At 40.9% G+C, this 23,519-nt stretch overlaps 1 protein-coding gene across 1 annotated transcript in view; it reads right to left on the reverse strand.

Moving 5' to 3' along the window:
• The window catches only part of SYT9 (synaptotagmin 9), an 86,244-nt gene that overhangs the window by 25,245 nt on the left and 37,480 nt on the right, over positions 1-23,519 (reverse strand). The window contains exons 2-3 of the mRNA XM_070957496.1: positions 10,024-10,369; positions 223-769 (exon numbers count right to left, since the gene is read on the reverse strand). Coding sequence (XP_070813597.1) covers positions 223-769; positions 10,024-10,369 — 893 coding nt within the window. The remainder of the gene's footprint in view (positions 1-222; positions 770-10,023; positions 10,370-23,519) is intronic.

Raw genomic sequence — 23,519 nt, forward strand, 5'->3', positions numbered from 1 at the left:
GCATAGTAACAGAACTTTGGCTCAATTACGGTCATAAATCAAAGATTACCTATAAGGGACAAATATATTTGTAACAAGAAAGTAATTCCTGTATGAACAATACACTTATTACTGATGTTTGCACTAGGCTCATATATCTTGAGTTTTCCATTTTGTATGCAGATAAAGAGGTTGACAGTTTAACAAAATAGTGAACTTCAGAATTAAAAAGGATATACTTACATTTGTGACATATTCAATATCCTTCCAAATATTACATTCCCTAGGAAAGTCGGATAACTCTAAAAAATTATCCACTATCACTTGGCCAATCAAGTCATGCCTGGAGAAGCGGTCAAAGTCATAGACAGAAAAATGAAGTTTTCTTGAACTCAAATCTTTGTAAGGAACAGGAAATAAAAAAACTTCATCAAATACTGGGTTAAGAGTTTTTCTATGTACTTTAGTCTGATGTTTTGTTTTCCTATCTGGAAGTAAGTAGATCTTGACATAAGGGTCTGAAGTTCCAGAAAAATCCTTTGCTGGCAGGCTGACAGCTTTGTGAATCTTCACTATAAGTTGTTCTAAGTCACAATCATATTTTACAATAAAATTGATTTTCCCACAAGACTTGCTATTTTTTCTCCGACCATCATCTGTGTCTACCGATCTTTGCTTATACAACTCTGGCTTGATGCGTCCAATGCCTGTCAGCTGTTCCTGCTTCTGGATCTGCTGGATGTTGAAGTCAGGATTTGAGAGATTGAGCTGTCTTCGTATTGAATTGTGCCTTAAATGAAAGCAAAATATATTGATTGGTTGATTGATTGCATTTATCTCTTACTCAGTAATTTAAAAAAAAATCTGTTTTCAAGAGTGGACAAATAAAAGAAATGAAAATATACAACTACTATAAAGAGAGAAGGACAGAGAGAGAACAGGACAGGACAGAACGCTTTATTGGCCAAGCGTGAATATTGGCCAAGATTAGAATATTTTACTGGGAGAGAGAGAGAGAGAGACAGAAAATGTGATTTGATGAATATTGGATAAATGGATAGGAATATGATTTTTTTTTTAGAAAAAGGATACTTCAGTATTAAAATCAAGATTTTGAAATATGAACAACTTGGGTTAGAGAGAGAGAGAGACAGAGGGAGAGAGGGAGGGAGGGAGAGGGGAGAGAGAGAGTGGGGGAAGGGAGGGAGGGAGAGAGAGAGGGAGGGAGAGGGAGAGAGAGAGAGAGAAAGAGAGAGACTCTCCCACTCACAAAAACTGTAAACATTGTCTTGGAAGGGTATTGAATTGGTGCATTTAAATAATTTGCAAACAGTCCAGATGGCCCCTGTTTTGACTACCATAGTAACTAATGCTTTGGAGTTTCCTAAGGGAATCCCTCCCTCCCCTTTAGCTTTTAAAAAGGATTGCTAGGCTTTGGGATAGCTTTCAGAGCCTGGCCATTTCTATCAATCAGGCTATTACAGAAGTGTTTTGGTGTGTTTATTTCTCCAGCTACAAATCATCCAATCAGACTAACCTTGGTTACTTTTTAATTTTCCTGCTCTTTGTATAATCAGGCATAATTTTTAATTTTTAAAGGATGTGATGCTAAATGTAGAAATCTACCCCCCAAAAACTATACTGTGCAAAAACCATATAATATTTCATTACAGCCAATATACAACCATGTAAAAAGGAGAAATGCCAATTAATGTCCTGACATTTAGGGTATCTGAATACAAATCTTAAAGACATTGCAATATTCAGAGATTCAATAGGCATGGAATTCAAGAAGGAATCATAAGACTTGCTGATAACAGGGATAATATCTCCTGTTCTGCTGGCTTGGAACCGACACTCAATTATTCTTATATTTGGGAGCTGCTTGCAAGATTGCAATATTTGAGATGAGGGTCTCTATTTCTAAGCAGAATTAGAATCAGGTTGGAGAACATTTTCTCCATGATTCATACAAGTGAAAAATATCTGGCTATATATGTAAAACAACCAGTTGGAGCAATAGCACAGATTATTTGGGTGGCCTTAAATCAGTGAGGTACAGATAGTCCTCAACTTATGACCATAATGCAGCCCAAAATTTCTGTTGCTAAGTGAAATATTTAAGTGAGTCTTGCCCCATTTTTACCATCTTTCCTGCCACAGTTGTTAAGTGAATCACTGCAATTGTTAAGTTAGTAACTGGGTTGTCAAGTCAATCTGGCTTTCCCCTTGACTTTGCTTGTCAGAAGGTCACAAAAGGTGATCACATGACCCTGAGATACTGCAACCATCATAAATATGAGTCAGTTGCCAAGCGCCTGGATTTTGATCTCATGACCCATGGGGATGCTACAACGGTCATAAGTGTGAAAAATGGTCATAAGTTACTTTTTTCAGTGCCATTGTAACTGAACGGTCACTAAATGAACTGTTGTAAGTGGAGGACTATCTGTACAGAGGGGGAGGGGGCATTCTTCTCTGGCACAGACAAAAAGTAGGCTGGTGGTGGGTGTGGAATCCAGTTGCTACTGCCATGTTGGTTGAGGTTCACCAACAATGAAGGGAAAAAGTAGTGCCTTCAAGTTTTGACTTGTGGTGACTGCCTCCTGCATCTTTCTTGACTGGATTTTTCAGAGGTGGTTTGCCAGCTCCTCCTTCTATGGCTGAGAGAACTGACTGGCCCAATTCCACCCAGTTGACTTTGTGGCTAAGGGAGGACTAGAATTCACAGTCTCCTAATTTCTAATCTGATGCTTTAACCACTACACCAAACTGACTATCGGCACTGAAGGGTGGTTTAAAAACTATTTGTTTCCAATATCAAATATGCTAGGAATGTGATTGCCTCCTACCGTTACCCTATTCTCAGTAATGTAAGAAATTACAGCACCAATGTATCTTACAAAGAAGGAAAACAATAATTTTAAAAATAAGTTGGGAACATTCCTGATGGTTCCAATTTATACTTATTCTGCACTGTTATTGGCAGTGGGGAGAATCCTTCTACATTTGAATGAGACTCACACTATCGCCAGAAGAGTAAAAATTATGCAAAAGAGCATTTGCAGGTAAACTCATCTACAAATTGCAGCTGGAATGCCTGATGTTCGGATGAGAATCCCAGCAGGAGCCATATTAACTCATTGGCCAACCTTATAGAACACAGAGTATCTTGTAATGATGGCCCTGCTTTCTAACATAAATTTCAGAATATCCCCCAGTCGTCTATTAAAGAATCTCAGGGTAGAACACCATAACTAATAATTTTTTTAAACATGCTGAAAAATAGCAAAGAAACGTTCTTTTGTTCAGTTTTTCCTGTACCAGTCATCTTTCCAGCAGGCAGAGGAGAGACAATCCAGTTGTAAAATTTGCTACAAGTCAAAGGCAACAAGAAAAACAAAAGAAAACAGTCATAAATAAATCATACCTGCCAACATTTCAGAAAAAGAAACAGGGATATGAGAACTTCAGTGTCTCATAATGTGCACAAAACTGCTTTTGTTTTCTAGTAGGTATCATCATGCTGCTGCCTCATTACAGGAAATTAAACAATAAAAGCACATACAGACAAATGAACATTAGAGGAAAGGTTCACTGCAACATCCCTTTTTTTTCTAGCTGATGCAATACCACCTGTAAAATTACTCTTTTGTGAATATTAGGATAAATTGTTATTTGCACAGTAAAATCCTAAACATGATTATTGATAAATAATGATACTCCAATTGGGGTTAGTGAGGCTTATTTTGAGAAATAAATGCTTTCTCAAAGGATTGCAGCCTTCTTATGTAAAATGGAGTAACACAAAGTAATGGAATTTTCAACTTTGAGGAAGCTTCTGAAAAATATAAATGTTCCTTTGTCCCATCTCTCCCCTTCAAGCTCCTGCCTTAAAGTATCAAAACAAAATATCATCAGGAAGACATTAACTTTTTCCTCATTTGACCTGCCTCAGAATGCTGCCCAAAATAGCCAATAGTTCACAGCCAAATCTCTCTACACTGCGCACAGCCCTTTTCCAAATGTAATAAACTCCTGAATTCTTGGATGCAAAACTCCTTACCCATCACTAAAATGTATACTGGAGGTAACGAGTTAAGGTTAAGTTAGCATTTTTACTATTATCAACCCATCTTTGCTCTTAACTGGCTGCAAAAAGATAATGCTTCTTCTTTGATCAATGGGCATCAAATTAGCAAACCCAGAAATAATGCCCTAGACTGCACAAAAAGAAAGAAAGAAAGACAAAGAAAATAAAAGGATTCTGGAATCATAGTTGGAAAAAATTAGCAGATTCAGGAAATTGATGAATACTAGTAACTATCATAATTTGTAGGATTTCATTCACAAGATGTGGTCTAAGCATTAAATTATTGGCAGATAAAAGGTGAGGTAAATTTATGATAGATTATGTCACAATGGATTATTATCCACCTTTATGGTATCAATGCTAGTTCTTTACTTTGGAGAGTTGATAAGAATACTTTATGTTGTAGAGGCAACTGGTGCACCTTTTATTAATGTATGGAGGCAAACAGCTTTTCTGTTATGTGTCAATCAGGCGCTACAAAGCATTTGAAAGGAGCACTTCACACAGGTAGTCTTCTACTTATAACCATAATGGAGCCTGCCTGTTATGGACATAAATCATGACAATCCTGATGCTAGTCATCATGTGAATGATTTGATTTCATCACCATTTTTGTGGCAGTTGTTAAGTGAATCACAGTTGTTAAGTCAATGCCGTGATTTAGTTAAGCAAATCTATTGTTCACTATGGAGCATTTTTATCGAAAATGAAATGTAACTGGCAGTTTTCAGCCAAAATGACATAAATCAAGGCCAATCGGCCATGTGACCACAGAATGCTGCTAATATGGGCTAGTTGCCAAGCACTCAAAATACGGTCACATGACTACAAGTGGACAGTCATTCCTGTACTATGGAACTGGATCTTAAGTATCTTTTAGAGCAGCAGCCATCAACCTCTTGGGGCACCAAGGACCAGTTCCGTGGAGTTTTTTCTGTGGACCAGAGGGAGCGTGGTTTTGCGTGGTGGTTGCATCCCGCAGATAGGGCTTCACTTGTTTGTGTGGCCCGGTTTCTGGCATGCCACGGACCGATGCTAGCCCATGGACCAGGAGTTGGGGACCCCTCTTTAAGAGGATCCATCATAACTTTAAATGGTGCTAATAATAACTATACATAAGCTAAAGACTACCTGTATAGTATATTAGAGTGGACACTTCATCCCTCCTTGAAGGTTAAATAGCTCCTTGAATCCTCTGCAAGATTCAGTGTAAGCACTTCAAAAGCCTATGGGTGTTGTGATTTGTCAGCAGCCTGTGGAGCTGGCTGCAGAGTCGGACAGCGATGAGGCTGAGGAAGAACATGGGCCAGTCCTGGAGGCTGAGGAAGGCCCGGATGAGGACTCTGCGTTGGAGGCAGAGATGGGGCCAGGACCATCAGGGAGTGGACTCTGGAGCCTCCAGAGGCTGACAGTAGAGAGGCAGAGGAACAGGAGGAGCCTGTTCCTAGTGCACGTATGAGAAGAGCTGCCAGAAGGCAAGAGCAGCTAAAGCAAAGAGGACGACTCGGGAGTAGGGCCAAAAGAGGATTGGCCCCTCCCATAAGGTTTAAAAGACCAGCAATGGCTCTTGGGCTCTTTGTCGGAAAAGAACGTTGATAGACTTGTTCTTGTCTTGCTGCACTTATCTCTTGTCGGCGTCTTCTGCTTCTGACCTTTTGCCAAGAGAAGCCTTTGGCAGTTTGCCTAATTATATCAAGGTTGGTGATTAGACTGAAGAATTTGTGTTATGAAGAATTTGTTTTCAATTAGTTTGGACTATGCTGAGAATGAGTTAATTCTCAGCTGTTCTAATAAAGTCTGTTTGTTTTGGAACTGTTTGCGTCGACTACTACCTACTTGGGCCTGGGTACATGGACAGTTGCTTCCCTGGCACTCTCAGGTACATGTTCATGCAGCTGAAACAGCCATCAAAGCTGTTACAATCCTATCCGAGGATGTTGTGGCTGTAATGCTTCAAGAAAATGGGCTGGCACTTAAATCTAACATAAAAGTGTTTTACAAAGCACCCCTTTTAAATGCTTGGCATAATCCTATTTGCTGTGTCTCATTAGCTTTGGGATTGGTTATTTTCAGCAATGTAACAATTCAGCCACAAGTTTTATATAGTCTGGATAATCTTTATGTTTATGCTCTGCCCACTACCATTCATGCTCCCACCTTTTGTTATGTTCCCCTTGATATTCAGAAAGTCTCCCTTGGTGACTTCACATGCCTCCCACTCAATCAAAGCTGTGGCTAAAACCTAACACTTTCCATTTCTTATCCTCACAAGTGTTTTATTAACCTGTTCTATTTTTGCTGACATCTTTGCAGAGATACATCAGGACTCACCGCAGCAGAGATAAGTGTAAATGAGCATACAGTACTTTGCAAGATTAAATTAGGACTGCTTTCACATACTACGTTTGGCAATGATATCTGGTTTAGAAAATAGCTCTTGCTATACATGGCCTGTAAATGAAGGATTGTTCCTGCAACACATACACTTTTGTTTCGTTCATCAAGTTTGCTCCCAGTGTCCCTAAATTCTTGCAGCAAGATGGCTTTTCATGTGTGAGCACCAAACAATGCTGCATTCCTTTCCTACACATCACAAATTAAAAGAAGAAGTCACATTTTAAGTGTATTTATTCATTTATTCAGTTTTTTTTTAAAAAAAACCCCTGCCTTTATTACTTTATAATAAGTATAATAACATTCCTGTTTTCACAACAACCCTGTGAGATGGGTCTTGAAGACTTTTTAGTATTTCATTTATGACTATTTCCAATGGAACACTTCCTCCCATCAACGGAGGCTTTCCATGCTAATGAATAAAATCAAAATACTGAAATTGGTGGAGAGCCTCTGCAGAATCTATATGATTTTACTGAGACCCACCCAGAGTTGTCTGAAAGATGGGCAGATATATGTTTTTAATGAATGAATGATTGAATGAATGAATGAATGAATGAATGAATGAATGAGGAGCAGAAAAAGGCTCCCCATTCTGACTCAACAGGTCCTAAATATACTTGCCTGGGAATAGGATTCATTGAATTCTATATGATGCTTACAAAATAAGGCTTGAGTATGTTCCTTTATGCTTGGATACTAGTGTTAAGGCTTCTGTTAATCTATTTTTTGTTGTGAACAACGTATAAAAGGATTTCTTCTGTTTCTACACCACTTCATGTGCAATGACATTGAACTAAACTAAACAGATCTCTTGCTCTGTGGTATTACACATAAGGTAGTTATGAGAGTGCATGGGAGGTTCAAAACAGGTAAGATAGTGGGGCAGGCATTACAATTGACCCTGCTCCTTTATACATGTGTCTAATATCAAAGCATATAAAGTGGGATAGGGCTTCAATTATTGTCATCTTGCCTGTTTTTATTTCCCTTGCAGGTGCCACCTGATGGGATTAAAAACTATTGAACAGGCCGAGACTTACTCTGCATTAACAGAATGTGCCAGCATAGGTTTATGCTTGATAAGCCTAGAGCCGTTATGGCAAACCTATGGCACGCGTGCCCAAAGAGGCACGCAAAGCCATGTCGCCCAGCACGTGTGGCCTTGCCTGTTTGTCTTCCAGGTTTCTGGAGCGCATGCACACACGACGATCAGCTGTCCTTTGTGCGTATGGCAGTGCCGAAACCTGCTGTGCGCATGAGTGTCGGCCAGCTGATTGTCGGGTGCGCATCTGCGCCAGAACCTGGAAGTTCAGCTTTTCTAGAGTGCGTCCCTTTGTGCGGGCAGTAGTACCAAAAACCAGCCTGCTCATGCGCCCCGGCCAACTGATTGTCAGGCGCGCATGCACGCTAGAACGCAAAAGTTTGGCTTTTCTGGAGCGCGGCCCCGACGAGCACATGCACAATGTTTCCATGTGACCTTCGCCATCACTGGCCTAGAGCCTTCTCGTCTTCTGTATGAATGTGTATGTGCATTTCTACATATGTATGCCAGAGTGTAGTTCATATATAACAGATGGTTTACATCAGGGGTGTCAAACCGGCTCGCATTATGGGCCGTATCATGACGTATCACAATGTTTTTTGCCTTTGCAGAGCCGGGGTGGGCGTGGCCTGCAGGGGCTGTATCCGGCCCGTGGGCTGCCAGTATGACAGGCCTGGTTTACCTGAATGTATACAGATGCAGGCTCAACTAATTTTATAAAAGGAATTATATAGTTCATAAGCAATCTTGTGGAAGGGTAAATCATTAATTCAAAACATTTACTTAATTTGCCTATTTAATTTGCTCTGGCCATTTTGGGGGCATTTTGTACAGTCCCATAAACATGAGCTCTTGTGGCGCAGTGGTTAAAATGCAGTATTGCAGGCAAACTCTACCCACAGCCTGGAGTTTGATCCTGAAGGTGCTCAAGGTTGACTCAGCCTTCCATCCTTCTGAGGTCGGTAAAATAAGGACCCAGATTGTTGGGGGCAATATGCAAATAATGCTTACATTATAAACTGCCCAGAGAGCACTGTAAAATACTATGGGGTGGTATATGAGCTTAAAATGCTATTGTTATGCTACAGATCTTTAGGGGAAAAAATGATTGCAGACTGATTTTGGTGATAGTTTTCAATCCCATCTGAAAAATTAGAAGATTTTTGCTCGTGTTTTTCTAACCTTCTTTCTGTCCTTTCATTTCTATGAATCTAATTTTCAATTCAAATTCTTCTTTTAAAAAAAAAAAGATGGTTGTGTCTATAACACCAAATGCAGCAACAGTGCAAAGGGAGAAAGAAAAGAGACCCTCAACTAGAAGCTTGTTTTATTCTTTTCTAACTAGAGATTCAATAAAAAGTTATTTTTTCCCAAAAGTGAAATATTTCAGACAATATTTGCCTGATAAATCATTATTCAGAACTCCCCAGTTAGAATACCCTGTGATTCCCCATGAATGGGATTTTTAAAATGACAAAGAATCTTAACACCAATAGACTAGTCATGTGCAGGATGAGTCAAGCGGGTGCCAAGAGCATTGTGGTATAAGTACTACTCTTTTGTCCGTGGGCTACAACATTATAATCCTGCTTAGGTCAAAAATGAAAGCAGCAAATTCATATGGATGCCACTGACCCTATAGTAGTGGTGGGTTTCAATTTTCTTTACTACCTGTTCTGTGGGTGTGGCTTGGTGGGCATGGCATGGCATGGTGGGCATGGCAGGGGAAGGATACTGCAAAATCTACATTTCCTCCCAGATCAGCTGGGACTTGGGAGGCAGAGAATAGATGGGGGTGGGGCCAGTCAGAATTTTTATTACCGGTTCTCCGAACTACTCAAAATTTCTGCTACCGGTTCTCCAGAACTGGTCAGAACCTGCTGAAACCCACCTTTGCCCTATAGAAGAGATTCAGGAGTCAAAGTGTTGACAACAGTTTTTGGTTAAGTTTTAATCCTATATATAAAACAAACCAATGGGCAAGTTTCATTAGATCTTTTCAATGCCCAATGCCCAATTCTGTATGGAAAAATGGATTTTTTTATAAAAACACATCTGTTTCTAGTTTTCCAACTTTGTCTTTGACTAATCTAGTAAAAGCTATATATTTTTTTCTTCCTTCTTTCTCAGTCTTTTACAACTGGCTTTCTATTTGCTAGAATCCTTTTTTTTTTTTTTTTTGAAATAGGATCTTGCTCAAGCCCAAGGAAAAGCATAATTTATCACCTCTATACTTAACTTCTCTTTGCTCAGATTTCTATTTCTTTGCTTCATCTCCAATTAGACTCAGCTCCTAAATGTTGATAAAGCAAGGCATCTTCTAACCTTAACATCATCCTTAGAATCTCTGCTTTGATGCTTCCCATCAAATAAAAGAAATGTAAGACAATAGGGAAGGAAATGCTACCCTACCCATATATATTTCTCCTTGGCATTAAGGATATAGAAGGGTAAGAATTGACCTTTTTGCTCTCCTCCTTCATTATCCTTACACAGATATCAGAGTACTGACCGAGCAGAAGGTGTTGGCTCTGTGATTTGTCGATGCATCCGAACATTGTGCATGCAGTTCTCCTTGGTCCCTGCCTTAGCATCCAATGGAATGTCTGGAGAAGTGTGGCTAATTTTCATGGAAGAGTCAGGGTAGGTAGTCGGCTGTCCCAGGAATTCCTCACTATAGTCTTGGTCATTGGTCTCTGTGTCTGTGTAGTTGAAGGATTCCTGCTTGTCTTTGTTGCCTAGCAGGCCACGCTCTCGCCATGGAACCCAACAAAGCTTCCAGGACACAAACAGAGATACCCCAAACAAAGCAAGTCCACATGCGGTGACCACCAAGGACAGCAAACTTACTGTGATATCTGGAAAGAAGATAAAGTAATACGTGTTAATGCTCAAAGAAGAGATGTTCTCCTAAAGCCTTCTGTAGACCAGGACTAAGCTTTTTTTTTTGCATAGCAAGCCCAAGGAAAACATCCCAAGCCTTTTTTCTTCTAAATGCCTCATTAAAGGTTATTTTGCCCATTAAAGATTTCTGCTGAAGTATATTTAACTACGGCTATCGTGCCTCATAAGTATATGAAGGACTCAAATGGATCAATCCAAAAGCCTACAGAGTTAGTGGATGCATTCAGTGATTGCATTCAATTAACACCTCGCTGCAACAATCAGAGATGGGATTTATACAATAAAAATAAATGTATATTTATTTATTTGAATTCATTAGCTGTCCAGCTCCAATGGACTCTGATGTCTAAATTATTTAAATGTAAATAATGTAAAATCACTGATTTGATCGTTGCCACCAGAACTGGAGAAAAAAGAATTGATTGCAGTAACAATGAAAAAAAGTATTGGCTTGCAGCCATACAGAAGTCTTTATGAATCCAAACATCCACATACAAAACTTCCAAATGTTCACATCCCTTTGCATGCAAATTTTCATACCAGGATCTATCTAATACCCTCTTTGTATTCTATCCAATTCAGGAAACTATAGCTAACAAAATTAGCATATTAAAAGTGGCTTCAACTTGGTTTAATATTCTGACCTGTTCTGAAATTAGTACTCAGAGTTTCAAGGTTTTTGATAAAATGGAACACTCTAATTAAAGGAAGAAATTCAGCTTTGTTTATTCACTTGCAGAAAGAAAGACTGTGCGTAAGAGGAAAGAATTGTTCATATCTCAGTATGTTCAACTGATGGGAGATTTGGCTGTTCAGCTTATTTGCAGCTCAGAAGATTGACTTAGAAAAAGGTGATTAGTTATGAAACAAATGGATTTTTGTTTGGTTTTTCTCTGTACACATGCAAGAACATTAAACAACATTGCTTATTTGATGTCTAAATATAGAATTTTGCAGAAACGGGGACTGACAAGCTTGTTCTTTTAATCAGACCAGTGTTTGACTGAGGTTATAAAAAATTGTCCAAATTAATCAAATTAGGAAAGTGCTAACATTGTTAATAGGAAAGAAATACTTTGTATAGAAACATTCAGGCCAGGAAAAACACCAAGCAACAAAACTTCTAAACAACTATGTGCATAGATACTTTTGTCAGTCATGTGAAATATGCCGTACAATTCCTTAACAGTTCAATCCAGGTAAAAAAAAATCACTATTTTAGCAGGCTCTCTTGAGTTGAGCTCAAAAGAATAGAAAGGACTTTGCATCTGAGGTGCTTGGACAACATCCCAGTCCAGTTTACAGACTGGGCTTTCTGGGGATCTCCAATCCAAATAATAGTCAGGTCCAACTTTGCTTAGATTTTTTTTGAGATCAGCCAAGGTTCGTGAAGGAACTGCTTGCCATGACTCCTTGACCTTTATATATCTTACAATGTTTGTTCATCCATCCCAACTCCTGCAAAAATGTAACATAGAGAGTTAAGTCATGATTGCACTAAGAAAATCAATGAAATACCAGCAGGAGAGGGGTTCCCCCCCCACCCTCCACAAAGTTGTTTAAATATAGTCAGAGGTCTCAACAGCTACTAGAATGGAATAGAGCTGAAGAGATACTAAGAGTGAATTGTTGGAAGTAATCTAGTTTCAATTAAAGATGTGACTGCTTTATAGAAGAGGTGTTAGAAGAGTTTTATTGGGTTACAGTACTTTACTTCAATGAAATTTTGATTGCATTCATCAAAGCTCTGGGGTATCTGTCCTTGATTTTTCATAAAGTGGAGGTCATCGCTGCTTTTTCATAAAGCACATTTTTGAGGAAGCGTGTATCAGCTTTATGTTCATTAATCTACAGAAATCCAGATTGAATAATAACATTGATACAATAGCTACTTAAAATCATCACACAGTTTAGTAAATGAGCCTGTCTTACTTGGGTTTTTTTCTTTACTCCTCATAGCTACAAGGAAATTTAAAACAACTATTGCTTGGGTGCAATCAAACCATAGTATGCCATTACAGCTAGTTCCTTGATTTATGACTACAACTGACCCTGAAATTATGGTTATAAGTCGTGCCAGTCACTAAGTGGGTCCATCACTGACCACAATCATTTTATGACCTATTTTGCAGCAGTCATTAAGGGAATACTGCCATTTGTAATTAACCCAATTATCTGGAATGGGCATTTATTGTCAGAAACCAGAAGTAAACACCAGTTTCCAGCAAAAAATGTGATAAATTGCAGCCACATAAATGCTGGCCAAGTGTCCAAAAATAAGATCATGTGACTGCAGGAGAACCAGATCATCAGAACTTCAAATCCAGGTCATTGGTAGCTTTATTTGGGTCCATTGCTAAATGACCAGAGATAAGACGAGGATTACGGTATACATCTGAACATATTAAAGGGTGGTTTATTGATATAAGCCAGAATCAGAAAACCTTTATTTTTGCCTATGTTTACGTGAGTATTAAATAGAGATAGGCTGTTTCTGAACACTGATTATAAAGGCATGATGTCTCCTTTCTTTCTTTGTTTTGTTTCAGAAGTATCTACATCCTTGCATTCAAATAAAAATAAAAGGGAGGGTGGAAAAACAACTCTGAACCTCCACTGTGGACAGTATCGTCTTCTTTTTAAAAAAAACAACAACAAACATTTTCCTTTAGTTTTTGGTTGCATGTTGGGAAAGAAGGTGAGATTCTAAAGCTAATTGGATGAAAGGAAGCTTTAACCTTCCATCCATGTATGCATGGAAGTTCTAATCTGAATTGGGCCTTCACACTAATTATATAGATAAAAATATCTGTACTGCGTCCTGTATAGTAACTTAATGTATTCTTAAAATAGGCATTATCATATCTAGTGATCTTTACTACAAAACTGGGTTGCTATCTTGAAACCGCATTTGGAGTTTATACATATATGTTTTTAGAAATTTTGACTTCCTTTTTTAAAAACTTCTTTTCCTTGTATCAAGGCAAGAGTAGCTGGAACAGTATTGCTCAACCTTAGGGAGTTTAAGATGTGTGAACTTCAACTCCCAGAATTTCCCAGCCAGCATGCTGACTAGGGAATTCTGGGAGTTGAAGTCCACAATCTTAAACTTCCTAAGGTTGAGAAGCATTGGGCTAGTGGGGATAACATGGCATAGTGGGGGTGGAGAAAACAATGTGCTCATTGGATTTTTGAAAAAGATCTTTCGGAAATTACCTGCATGGATGCCATGGCTTTATGTGTTGCACAATTATACAAGCTTAGATAAACCTGGATCCATGCAATGATGGAATTCAAATTTTTTTACTACCAGTTCTGTGTGCATGGCTTGGTGTGCATGGCTTAGTGAATGTGGCAGGGGAAGAATACTGCAAAATCTCCATTCCCACCCCACTCCAGGGGAAGGATATTGCAAAATCTCCATTCCCACCCCACTCTGGGACCAGCCAGAGGTGGTATTTACCGGTTCTCCAAACTACTCAAAATTTCCGCTACTGGTTCTCCAGAACCTGTCAGAACCTGCTGAATAGCACCTCTGGATCCATGTATATGTGAACTAAAGCAATTGTGCTTTTAACAGCATTCTTACATTTCTCTTCAGGATGAGAAATAGGCTGAGAATGATGGGAAGTGATTATGTCTTTTCGGTTAGGTATCACGTCGACCTTCTTACATTCTCACAGCACCCTAAGATAAAATGGAAGCATTGCCATCTCCAAATGTGCAACCTTTGTAGCTATGAATGTCATTCAATATGGGACATTGCCTGCTGTTCACAATTACTTGCTTCCCAGATTTCTATAGTAATGCAACAGGGTTCATAGAATTGGCTCATACATGGCTGCCTCAAGCCAATGACCTTACTCTTGATAAGACTGCCTTCTTTTCAGTATATTTGAGGAGCTTTCAAGGGTGTTATGACACAAAGCCAGGGCAGAAAGAAAACATATTTCTGCCAACTTAATTCTTTATTTAAAAATTTGAAATCTGACATTTGGAACTCTTTTTTGGTTAAAGTCTAAGGACCCCACCCCACCCCCTCTCTAAAAGCTGAATGTACAGCAGATGTATTTTCTCTGCAGATTGAAAGCAATAGTTTAAAAGCTTCCCACAGATTCAGAAACAGTATTTTGGAAATATACAGTCATCATTCTCTTTCTCTCTCCCAAAGGAATAATGCGAACGAGAAAAGAGAGACACTGTTAAAAAGAGTCAAAAAAAGAGACAACAGGAAAAGGGGGAAATGAACAGCAATACACTTTAGACATACACTGCAACAATGTATACACTCAATATACTGAAACACTTCAAAAAGCAAAAGGAAAGGAAGCAAATATGAAGTGCAACAATTTTTTGCCCTAGTCTAGACTTCCCAGTCTAGACTTCCCAACTCCATAGACGTCTGGCATCTTGGCTTGAGATGATATAATTGCAATGACCTTCAGCTAAAGGCACACCAGAGAAGCACCACCAGCAATAGTATGTCAAAAGCTTATGGCTGGGGTCCCTAACCCCCAGGCCGTAGAACCAACCCTTCTTTCCTCCCTGCCCCCGCTGGTCCACAAAGCTGGAAAAGTTGGGGACTATCACTGTATGGGATAGTTTTGTGCTACTTTGGATGAGAAGATGTTAACTTTTAACGACTTTTATTTCATTACCTAAGACAGTGTTGCTTTCACATTTTAAAAATGGGTATGGTTAATCCTATGGGTTTCCAGGGAATTAGGGCAGAATTATTATGGAGTTGAGACAAGGAAGGCAGAGGGACAGTGCAAAGAGGACTATGATGAAGGCAAAATAATCATAAACCATTTCATCTAAGGCAACCCAAAGATACACATCCCAAATGTTCTTTATTACTTCTCTCTGGCACAAGAGATGGGTTTTTTTCTCACTTCCTCACATGGATTGTCAAACAATACTGGAGTAACTCTGGCTTTATGCTTTTTTTTTTATACCAACAAAGAAAATTTTCTGCTTGCCATATAGAGTATTTGCTGCTCATCTTCGTCATATGTCCAAAAAAGAATTCAGTGCATTGTCTCAACTTTCCTATTTATTGCCTAATCAGTGTAAGCTACCAAATTCTAAAATCAGATTCTTAAGGATATGATATGCTTTTCATTTAGGTGGGCACTTGTCAGACATAGAATATTAGAATACTAATGTGTACTCTTCTCACATCAGAATTCTGGCTTATTCTGCTGGTATATGCTGCTCCATCATCCTCATTTGATTCTTCCTGCTGGGTTAAATAATCATGAAAGCTACTTCCCTAACTTAATTTAGAGTGATGTGTGAACCATGAATGTTGGCTTGCTTAAAAAAACCTGAAAAAGTATCTAATGCACATATATTAATTCATTCCACTTATTGGTAGCAAGCTTTGATTATCCTGTGCAGTACAGCAGGGATCCCCAACCCTCCGGGCTGCTATTTGGAACCGGGCTATGGAAGCAGCGGACAAGTGCATATGCACCCCCACTTGTGAGAGCAGTGGGTAAGTACGCCCACGCATGCTTGCCAGCTGCTTGTGTGGAGCCATCCCCGCTCACCGCCCCACTAGTCCGCAAATCCAGAAAAGTTGGGAAACTCTACAGTACAGAGATGGATAGCACTCTTGCTGGTACTACAGCCCAACTCCATTATGGTGTAAGTTAGCTGGAAAGTTCCTTGATATTTGCCAGGGTTTTACCAAGACAATCTTGATTGTGAAAGGATAGAACAGAACAGAACAGAATTCTTTATTGGCTAAGTGTGATTGGACACACAAGGAATTTGTCTTAGTGCATACGCTCTCAGTGTACATAAAAGAAAAGATACATTCGTCAAGAATCATAAAGTACACTTAAAGATAGTCATAAGGAACAAATAAGCTATCAAATCATATTAGGAAACAGTCAATATAAATCTTAAGGATTCCAGCAACAAGGTTACAGTCAGACAGTCAGACAGTCATAAGTGGGAGGAGATGGGTGATGGGGATACTGAGAAAATTAATAGTAGTGCAGACTTAGTAAATAGTTTGACGGTGTTGAGGGAATTATTTGTTTAGCAGAGTGATGGCGTTCGGGGAAAAAAACTGTTCTTGTGTCTAGTTGTTCTGGTGTGCAGTGCTCTATAGCATCGTTTTGAGGGTAGGAGTTGAAACAGTTTATGTCCAGGATGTGAGGGGTCTGTAAATATTTTCACAGCCCTCTTTTTGACTTGTGCAATATACAGGTCCTCAATGGAAGGCACGTTGGTAGCAATTTTTTTTTCTGCAGTTCTAATTATCCTCTGAAGTCTGTGTCTGTCTTGTTGGGTTGCAGAACCAAACCAGACAGGATGGTTTGTTTCATTCATGGGAATAAACCAGAAACATCCTGGAAGAATGCAATTACAAACCACAGAAAACCACAAGGTCATAGTCAGTCAAGGATCAAATTTGACATGTAGTCCTCGACTTTATGACCATAACCGAGTGCAAAATTTCTGTTGGTAAACAAGATGGTTGTTAAGTGAGCTGTGGCCCATTTTACAACCTTTTTGGCCACAGTTGCTAAGTGCATCACTGCAGTAGTTAAGTTAGTAACATGGTTGTCAAGTGCATCTGGCTTCCACATTGACTCTGCATGCCAAAGGTTATCACACAATCCCAGGACATTGCGATGAATACATGCCAGTTGCCAAGCTTCCAAATTTTGATCACACGTCCATGGGGAAATATTCTAAACATAACAGCTCCAGATAGAATTAAACAACAAGAAATAGGCATTGGTCTTACCTTGAAGGCCAAATTTCTTGATAGTTGTGTCATCGTCCAGATGTGGGCTGCTTCAGTCGGATCTGTTGCTGGCTGAGCCATAGTTTTTTTGACCACGCCCCTTGCTCCTCCCTTTGGGGCCCAGTTTGGCGAAGAAGGCCACAGGAACAAGCTCCAACAGGAACCATCATCCTCAGAAATAGAAACTGGTCCAACGGGACAACTGGATATAAACTCCTTTAACATTAACAAAAAACAAACTGTACAGGCCCTGAGACAGAGGGAGGGGCTGGACGATGACACAACTATCAAGAAATTTGGCCTTCAAGGTAAGACCAATGCCTAATTTCCTTGATCCAGTTGTGTCATCATCCAGATGTGGGACATACCAAAGTTTTGACAGTCTTAAGGGCGGGATGACGAAGGGCCTGGGGAGACCCCTGACCGGTGCACCTGTTGCAAAACCCTCCTGCCAAATGTCGCTTCTGCAGAAGCAAAGGCATCTAACTTGTAATGTCTAATAAATGGCGAGGGGGTGGACCAGGTGGCCGCCCTGCAGACCTCCTCAAGGGAAGCCTGAGTTGCCCAGGCTGCCGATGTAGCCGCACTCCGGGTGGAGTGAGCAGTAATTTGACTGGGAATAGGAACCGCCTGGGCTTGATATGCCGAGGCAATACATGCTCTGATCCAGCGACCAACCGTTGCAGATGAAGCTTTATTCCTTAAGGAACTTGGCAAGAAAGAGACAAACAAGGCCTTGGATTTTCTGAAAGGGGCAGTTCGTGTAATGTATATTTTCAGAGCCCTCCACACATCTAAGGTGTGCCACCTCCGTTCCAAGTTATGGGAAGGTCTAAGACAAAAATTGGGAAGAATAATGTCCTGAGTCCTATGAAATAGTGAATTAACTTTAGGAATAAAGGAGGGGTCCAGTCATAAGACGACGGTGTCGGGTCTGAATATACATAGATCTTCCCTAACAGAGAGGGCTGCCAGCTCTGAGATACGGCGAGCCGAAGTTATGGCCACTAAGAAAGCTACCTTAAGGGTGAGGAAACGAAGATGGACCATGCGGAGGGGCTCAAAGGGAGATGCCATCAAGGCGTCAAGGACTCTGGGTAAGTCCCAAGTGGGATACCTATGAATCGAGGAAGGCCGTAAGAGCCTGACACCTCTCAGAAATTTTCTAATAACGGGGTGGTGAGTGAGCGGCTGTTCAGAGGGCTTGGATAGGGCCATAGACAGTGCCGCCACATGTCTTCTAAGGGTGCTGTGGGCCAGACCGCGGTCCAAACCATCCTGCAGGAATTCTAGGACCTGAGGAGGGGAGGCTAGCAGAGGATTGATCTGGTGGGACCTACACCATCGTACAAAAGCTACCCAGGTGATATTGTAAATCCTAACGGTGGACCTGCGTCTACAAGCCTGTACAGTAGGAATCACCCTATCTGAATACATGCCCCACTTTAGGAGGGCCCTTTCAGGTGCCAAGCAGTCAGTTGAAGCCACTGAGGCTCCGGATGGGTCAGGACTCCCTGCCTCAGGACGATCTGGTCTGATGGAATCCTCCAATGGTGTGATATGGAGAGATTGACCAGATCCGCAAACCACGGGCGCCGTGGCCAGTGCGGAGCTATCAGGATTATTTCCGCCCTGTCGGCGACCACCTTCTGGAGCAGAGCTGGGATCAGAGGCAGAGGTGGGAAGGCATAGTGAAGACCGGGAGGCCATGTGAGGCGGAGAGCATTGATCCCTTCTGCTCCCGGAGTCGGGAACCTTGAAAAGAAGCGAGGAAGTTGAGTGTTCAGATTTGTTGTGAAGAGGTCTATATGTGGAAACCCGAACCTGTTGCATATCGCTTGGAAAATGTCCGGATGGAGCTGCCACTCGGCATTGTCTATCTGAGTCCTGCTGAGGAAATCTGCTTGGATGTTTTCTGTCCCCGCTATGTGATCTGCTCGGATGGAGAGGAGATGTTGCTCGGCCCACTTGCCTAGATGAAAGGCTTCCTCCATGAGACGTCTCGATCGAGTCCCCCCGTGACGATTGACATGTGCTTTTGCAGCTACATTGTCTGTCAGCACCAGAACGTGATAGTTTTGAACAAGCTGTTGAAACTGTATGAGAGCTAGGCGGATGGCCTTCAGTTCTAGCCAATTTATGGGGTTGGACAGGTCTGATGGAGACCAACGACCTTGAGCCACATGCGAATCGAGATGCGCCCCCCAGCCATGAAGACTGGCGTCTGTCGTGAGGGTGATCCTGTTTTGGTCCATGAAAAGTCATCTCCCGTCTAGAGAAGGCGATGTCCACCAGTGTAGTGATCGCCTGACTGATAGTGGGGCTCTGACAGTGGCCATGGTGTGAGCTTGTTGCTTTCGTTGGAAAGGCAGTAGAAACCACTGCAGGTGTCGGGCGTGAAGGCGTGCCCAGGGGACGATCTGAATGCAAGAGATCATTTTGCCTAGAAGTTTTGACAAGGTGGCCAATGGAACAGAAGGTTTTTGTGAATGTGAGCTATCATGTCTTTGATGTCGGCTCGGCGTTCCAAGGACAGGTAGACTGCGCCTTGATGTGTATCTATGATGGTCCCGAGGTGGACGAGTCTGTGGGTTGGTACTAAGTGGCTCTTCTTGTAGTTGACTAGGAACCCGTGTTCGGTCAAGGTTTGAATTGTGATGTGTAGATCGTGTAAGGCTTGGTCGTGAGATGGAGCTAGAATCAAAATATCATCCAGGTAAGCCTGGAGTCTTACCGGTTGTTGCCTCAGGTGAGCTGCTACTACTGCCAGTACCTTTGTGAAGACCCTTGGCGCGGACGCCAGGCCGAAGGGAAGGGCCCGGTACTGTAGATGTTTTCCTGCGTAGCTGAAGCGGAGATATTGCCGATGCCTTGGAAGTATTGGGATGTGAAGGTAGGCCTCTGTGAGATCTATGGAAACTAGAAAGTCGTTGGGACGAATCCCCTGAAGAATAGAGGTTAGTGAACACATTTTGAATCTGCGATACACTATGTAAGAATTGAGAGATTTTAAATCCAGTATTGCCCTCCAGCCCCCCGACCGTTTTGGAACCACAAACAGGATAGAATAAAATCCCTGTTTCTATTCGCTTTGAGGGACCTCCTCTATGGCGCGAATATGCAGGAGGCGTCTGGACTCGCTGCTGTAAGGTGGGCATTGAATGAAACGTGTCGGAGGTGTGGATAGAAATTCCAGGGGGAGGCCAAATGTTACTATGGATAGGACCCAGAGGTCTGGGGTAGAGGCTTTCCACCTGTCTGCGAAGAGAGCCAGGCGGCCTCCAATGGGAGGGTTTGGTGATGAATTACTTATGGCCGCGGGACTGGCGGTAGCAGGAGCCATGAAAGGGCCGCTTGGACTGTGTGAATTGTCTGCCCCTATCCCGAAAGGACTGACGGTCCGAAGACCGGCTTGATCCCTGAGGGAAGCCCTGTTGGGAGGTGTTTCCATGGTAATAGGGACGAAAGGATGCCCTCTTGTAATAAGGATAAGATTGTCTGTCAACACGTGTAGATGTTGAAGGAAGAACCTTACGCTTGTCCCGTGTTTCAATGAGGAGGGGCTCAAGTGATTCACCAAATAATTTCGCTGCAGAATATGGAGCTGCAGCCAAACGCCATTTGGCCCGAAGATCTGCTGGCCACTGACGGAGCCAGATCATCCTGCGGGCTGATACAGTAGAGGCTAGGGCCCTAGAGGCGAATTTAACCGAATTTAGAGTGGCATCTGCTGAGAATTGAGTAGCAGCTATGATTTTATCCTGATGGAGGCGAACCTCACTAGGGGGCACTCTTGCTTGCAATTGCTGAAGCCAAAGGATGGTTGATCGGTTGAAAAAGGAGGCTGAGGCAGCCGATTGAATTGCCCATGCAGCAGCCTGGTAGTTCTTCTTGCACAGGAAGTCTAATTTTTTATCCTCTGGTCGTAGACCCTCGGAAGTATCCCCTGTCACATAGGAGGAGGGAGACGAAAGAGCTGTTACAGGGGGGACTTGCAACAGTTGGGCCCAAAAGGGAGGAGCAAGGGGCGTGGTCAAAAAAACTATGGCTCAGCCAGCAACATATCCAACTGAAGCAGCCCACATCTGGACGATGACACAACTGGATCAAGGAAATGACAATTTTCACACCTACTTCATTGCATTGTAAGTACAATGGAGTTTTTCAGGTAATATCAATAAATCAGCGGCTCAGGTCAGAGCATGGCGTAAAGAAAACAGCCCTTGCAAGAAATTGCACTGCGTAAACAGTGGGGTTGGTAGAGAAATACAGCCAAGTGAAATATATTTTGGGATTGCCACATGGAGCAGTTGATATTTAGAAAGTAATTTGTTATACCCAGGAAAACTGTGAAGCAGTACTTGGCATGACAACTTGATGAGCAACACGTAACAGTTCTCAGAGCCAAGTGCTGAAGCTGCAGTTTTATGAACAGCTTTTCTTTGTGTCTTCTATTTCCTGGCAAGCATTTGATCTCCTCTTTCTTACAATCTTTATCTCAAAGAATGAGTACGATTAATTATCACTTTAACAGAGATCTTGGGAAACTGAAGAAACAACTCACAACAAGCAACATATGTTCTGCATAACCTGTCCAATTTGCAGCATTTAAATTGATTCCAAATTTAGATTACAGAATGAGAACATTATGATACTGTCTGGTGTGTGACCCACTCAGTGACATATTAAAACAAACAAATAGACATCTAATACAGCTGAGCTCAGAATGAAGATTCCTTCCTTCTTTCCTTCCCTCCCTTCCTTCTGTATAACATGGATACAGTTGAAAAAAGGTTGCAAGTAGGTCAAATATTATTGAGCTTATATTTAGAAGAAAACTGCTTGTTGATAGAAAAGAGCCACATATGCTGGACATTTCTCCTCACCTGATTTTTTTTTAATCCTGCTTCATTCAAAATGTTATTGAATATGCTACAGAAATGTTAAGTATCTTTTAAGAAAAAAAAATACACCAAGTGCAAAGCTCTGCAGTGATTTCTGTATGGAGAGACTTTTATCTTTACAAAGTCTGAAAGATACAAATGTCAGAAGATACAAAATGAGGTTACCCTGTGCCAACCCATTGGAAAGAGGAAGGGGTCTGAAATCTATCACCTTTTGCATGAAAACGCACAGAAGAAGCCTTTAATCCTCACTAGAATATAAAAAATTGATAGGTTGCCATGAACTGGGGCAATGGGAATACTCAATATTACTTATTCATGACCTAACTTTTCTATTCACACAGCTTCTTTATTTCAGCTATTCTATGAAGGGATGGGTTGATCACCAGATAGGATTAATAGCTGACAGCATAGTGTATGCCTTCACCTCCTCTCATCTTGCAACAAGAAAAACAAATGTACCTTTGAAAATAAATAGATAAACCCATAAGCATTTCTGTGGTGGTCTTTAAATGAAATTTCCACCCTATCTCTTGGTGAAACCATAATTATACCTGCTCAAAAACACCCTACTGAGTTCAGTGGAACTTACTTTGGCTAGAAGACTGTAACTTCAAGCACTCTGCTCTATTATATCTCACTGATCACAATAGATGTGCACTGGAGTACTCTGTTAAGAATTTTATATTTAGATATTTAGACTATTCCAAATGAGACTGGACAAAATAATTAATATAAAATAATTAAATTCATCTTTTTCTATGACTATGGGCTTTAAGTAAGTAGATTCTGATTTTTGCCCTGACATGCATACAATTAAATTCTGTTTGCATATTATCAACACAGTCAAAAGTGGGTCAATAGCCAAATGTTTCATCGTTGCTCCAAGGAAAACTAAGGTGAAAAATAGGTTGTTTTTAATTAAAATTTTGCACTGCCTTGAGTCTGACAGAATAGCATTCTGCGTACGAACACTAACCAGCCTCACACTCAATAGCCATCGTTGACTTCACAAATTTAACAGGTCTAGATTAATTATAACTAAAAAAACCCCGCTTATGCTCAAACTACAAAAACTGAAATTAACGGGAGAGAACAAAGATAAGTGCCAAAATGTTATGGAAACCAGATTATACATAGATCAAATAAGGGAAATATACATGGCCACCTTTCAGATCCTGATAAATTCTAAGTTGCAGCTCTCCTTATAATTGGCCATATGGATTTGATTATGAGAATTTTAATCCAGCTTTCCCAGACAGTATACTTGGAGAAGTCTGAGCACTAAACTTCCTGTAACTATCTGGAGGCTTCATAGGTCAGGAAAGACTAAGCTGCGTTGCTTAAGGCTGTCCAACTATCCTACATCAGTCATGAAACTGTATTGGAAGGAAACATCAGTTTCCTTCTTCCATTTGTTTTCTCATCATTTAT

The sequence above is a fragment of the Pituophis catenifer genome, unplaced genomic scaffold (genome assembly GCF_029215685.1).
Source record: "Pituophis catenifer annectens isolate HBS135680 unplaced genomic scaffold, rPitCat1.0.hap2 SCAF_1, whole genome shotgun sequence".
NCBI classification, from domain to species: domain Eukaryota; kingdom Metazoa; phylum Chordata; class Lepidosauria; order Squamata; family Colubridae; genus Pituophis; species Pituophis catenifer.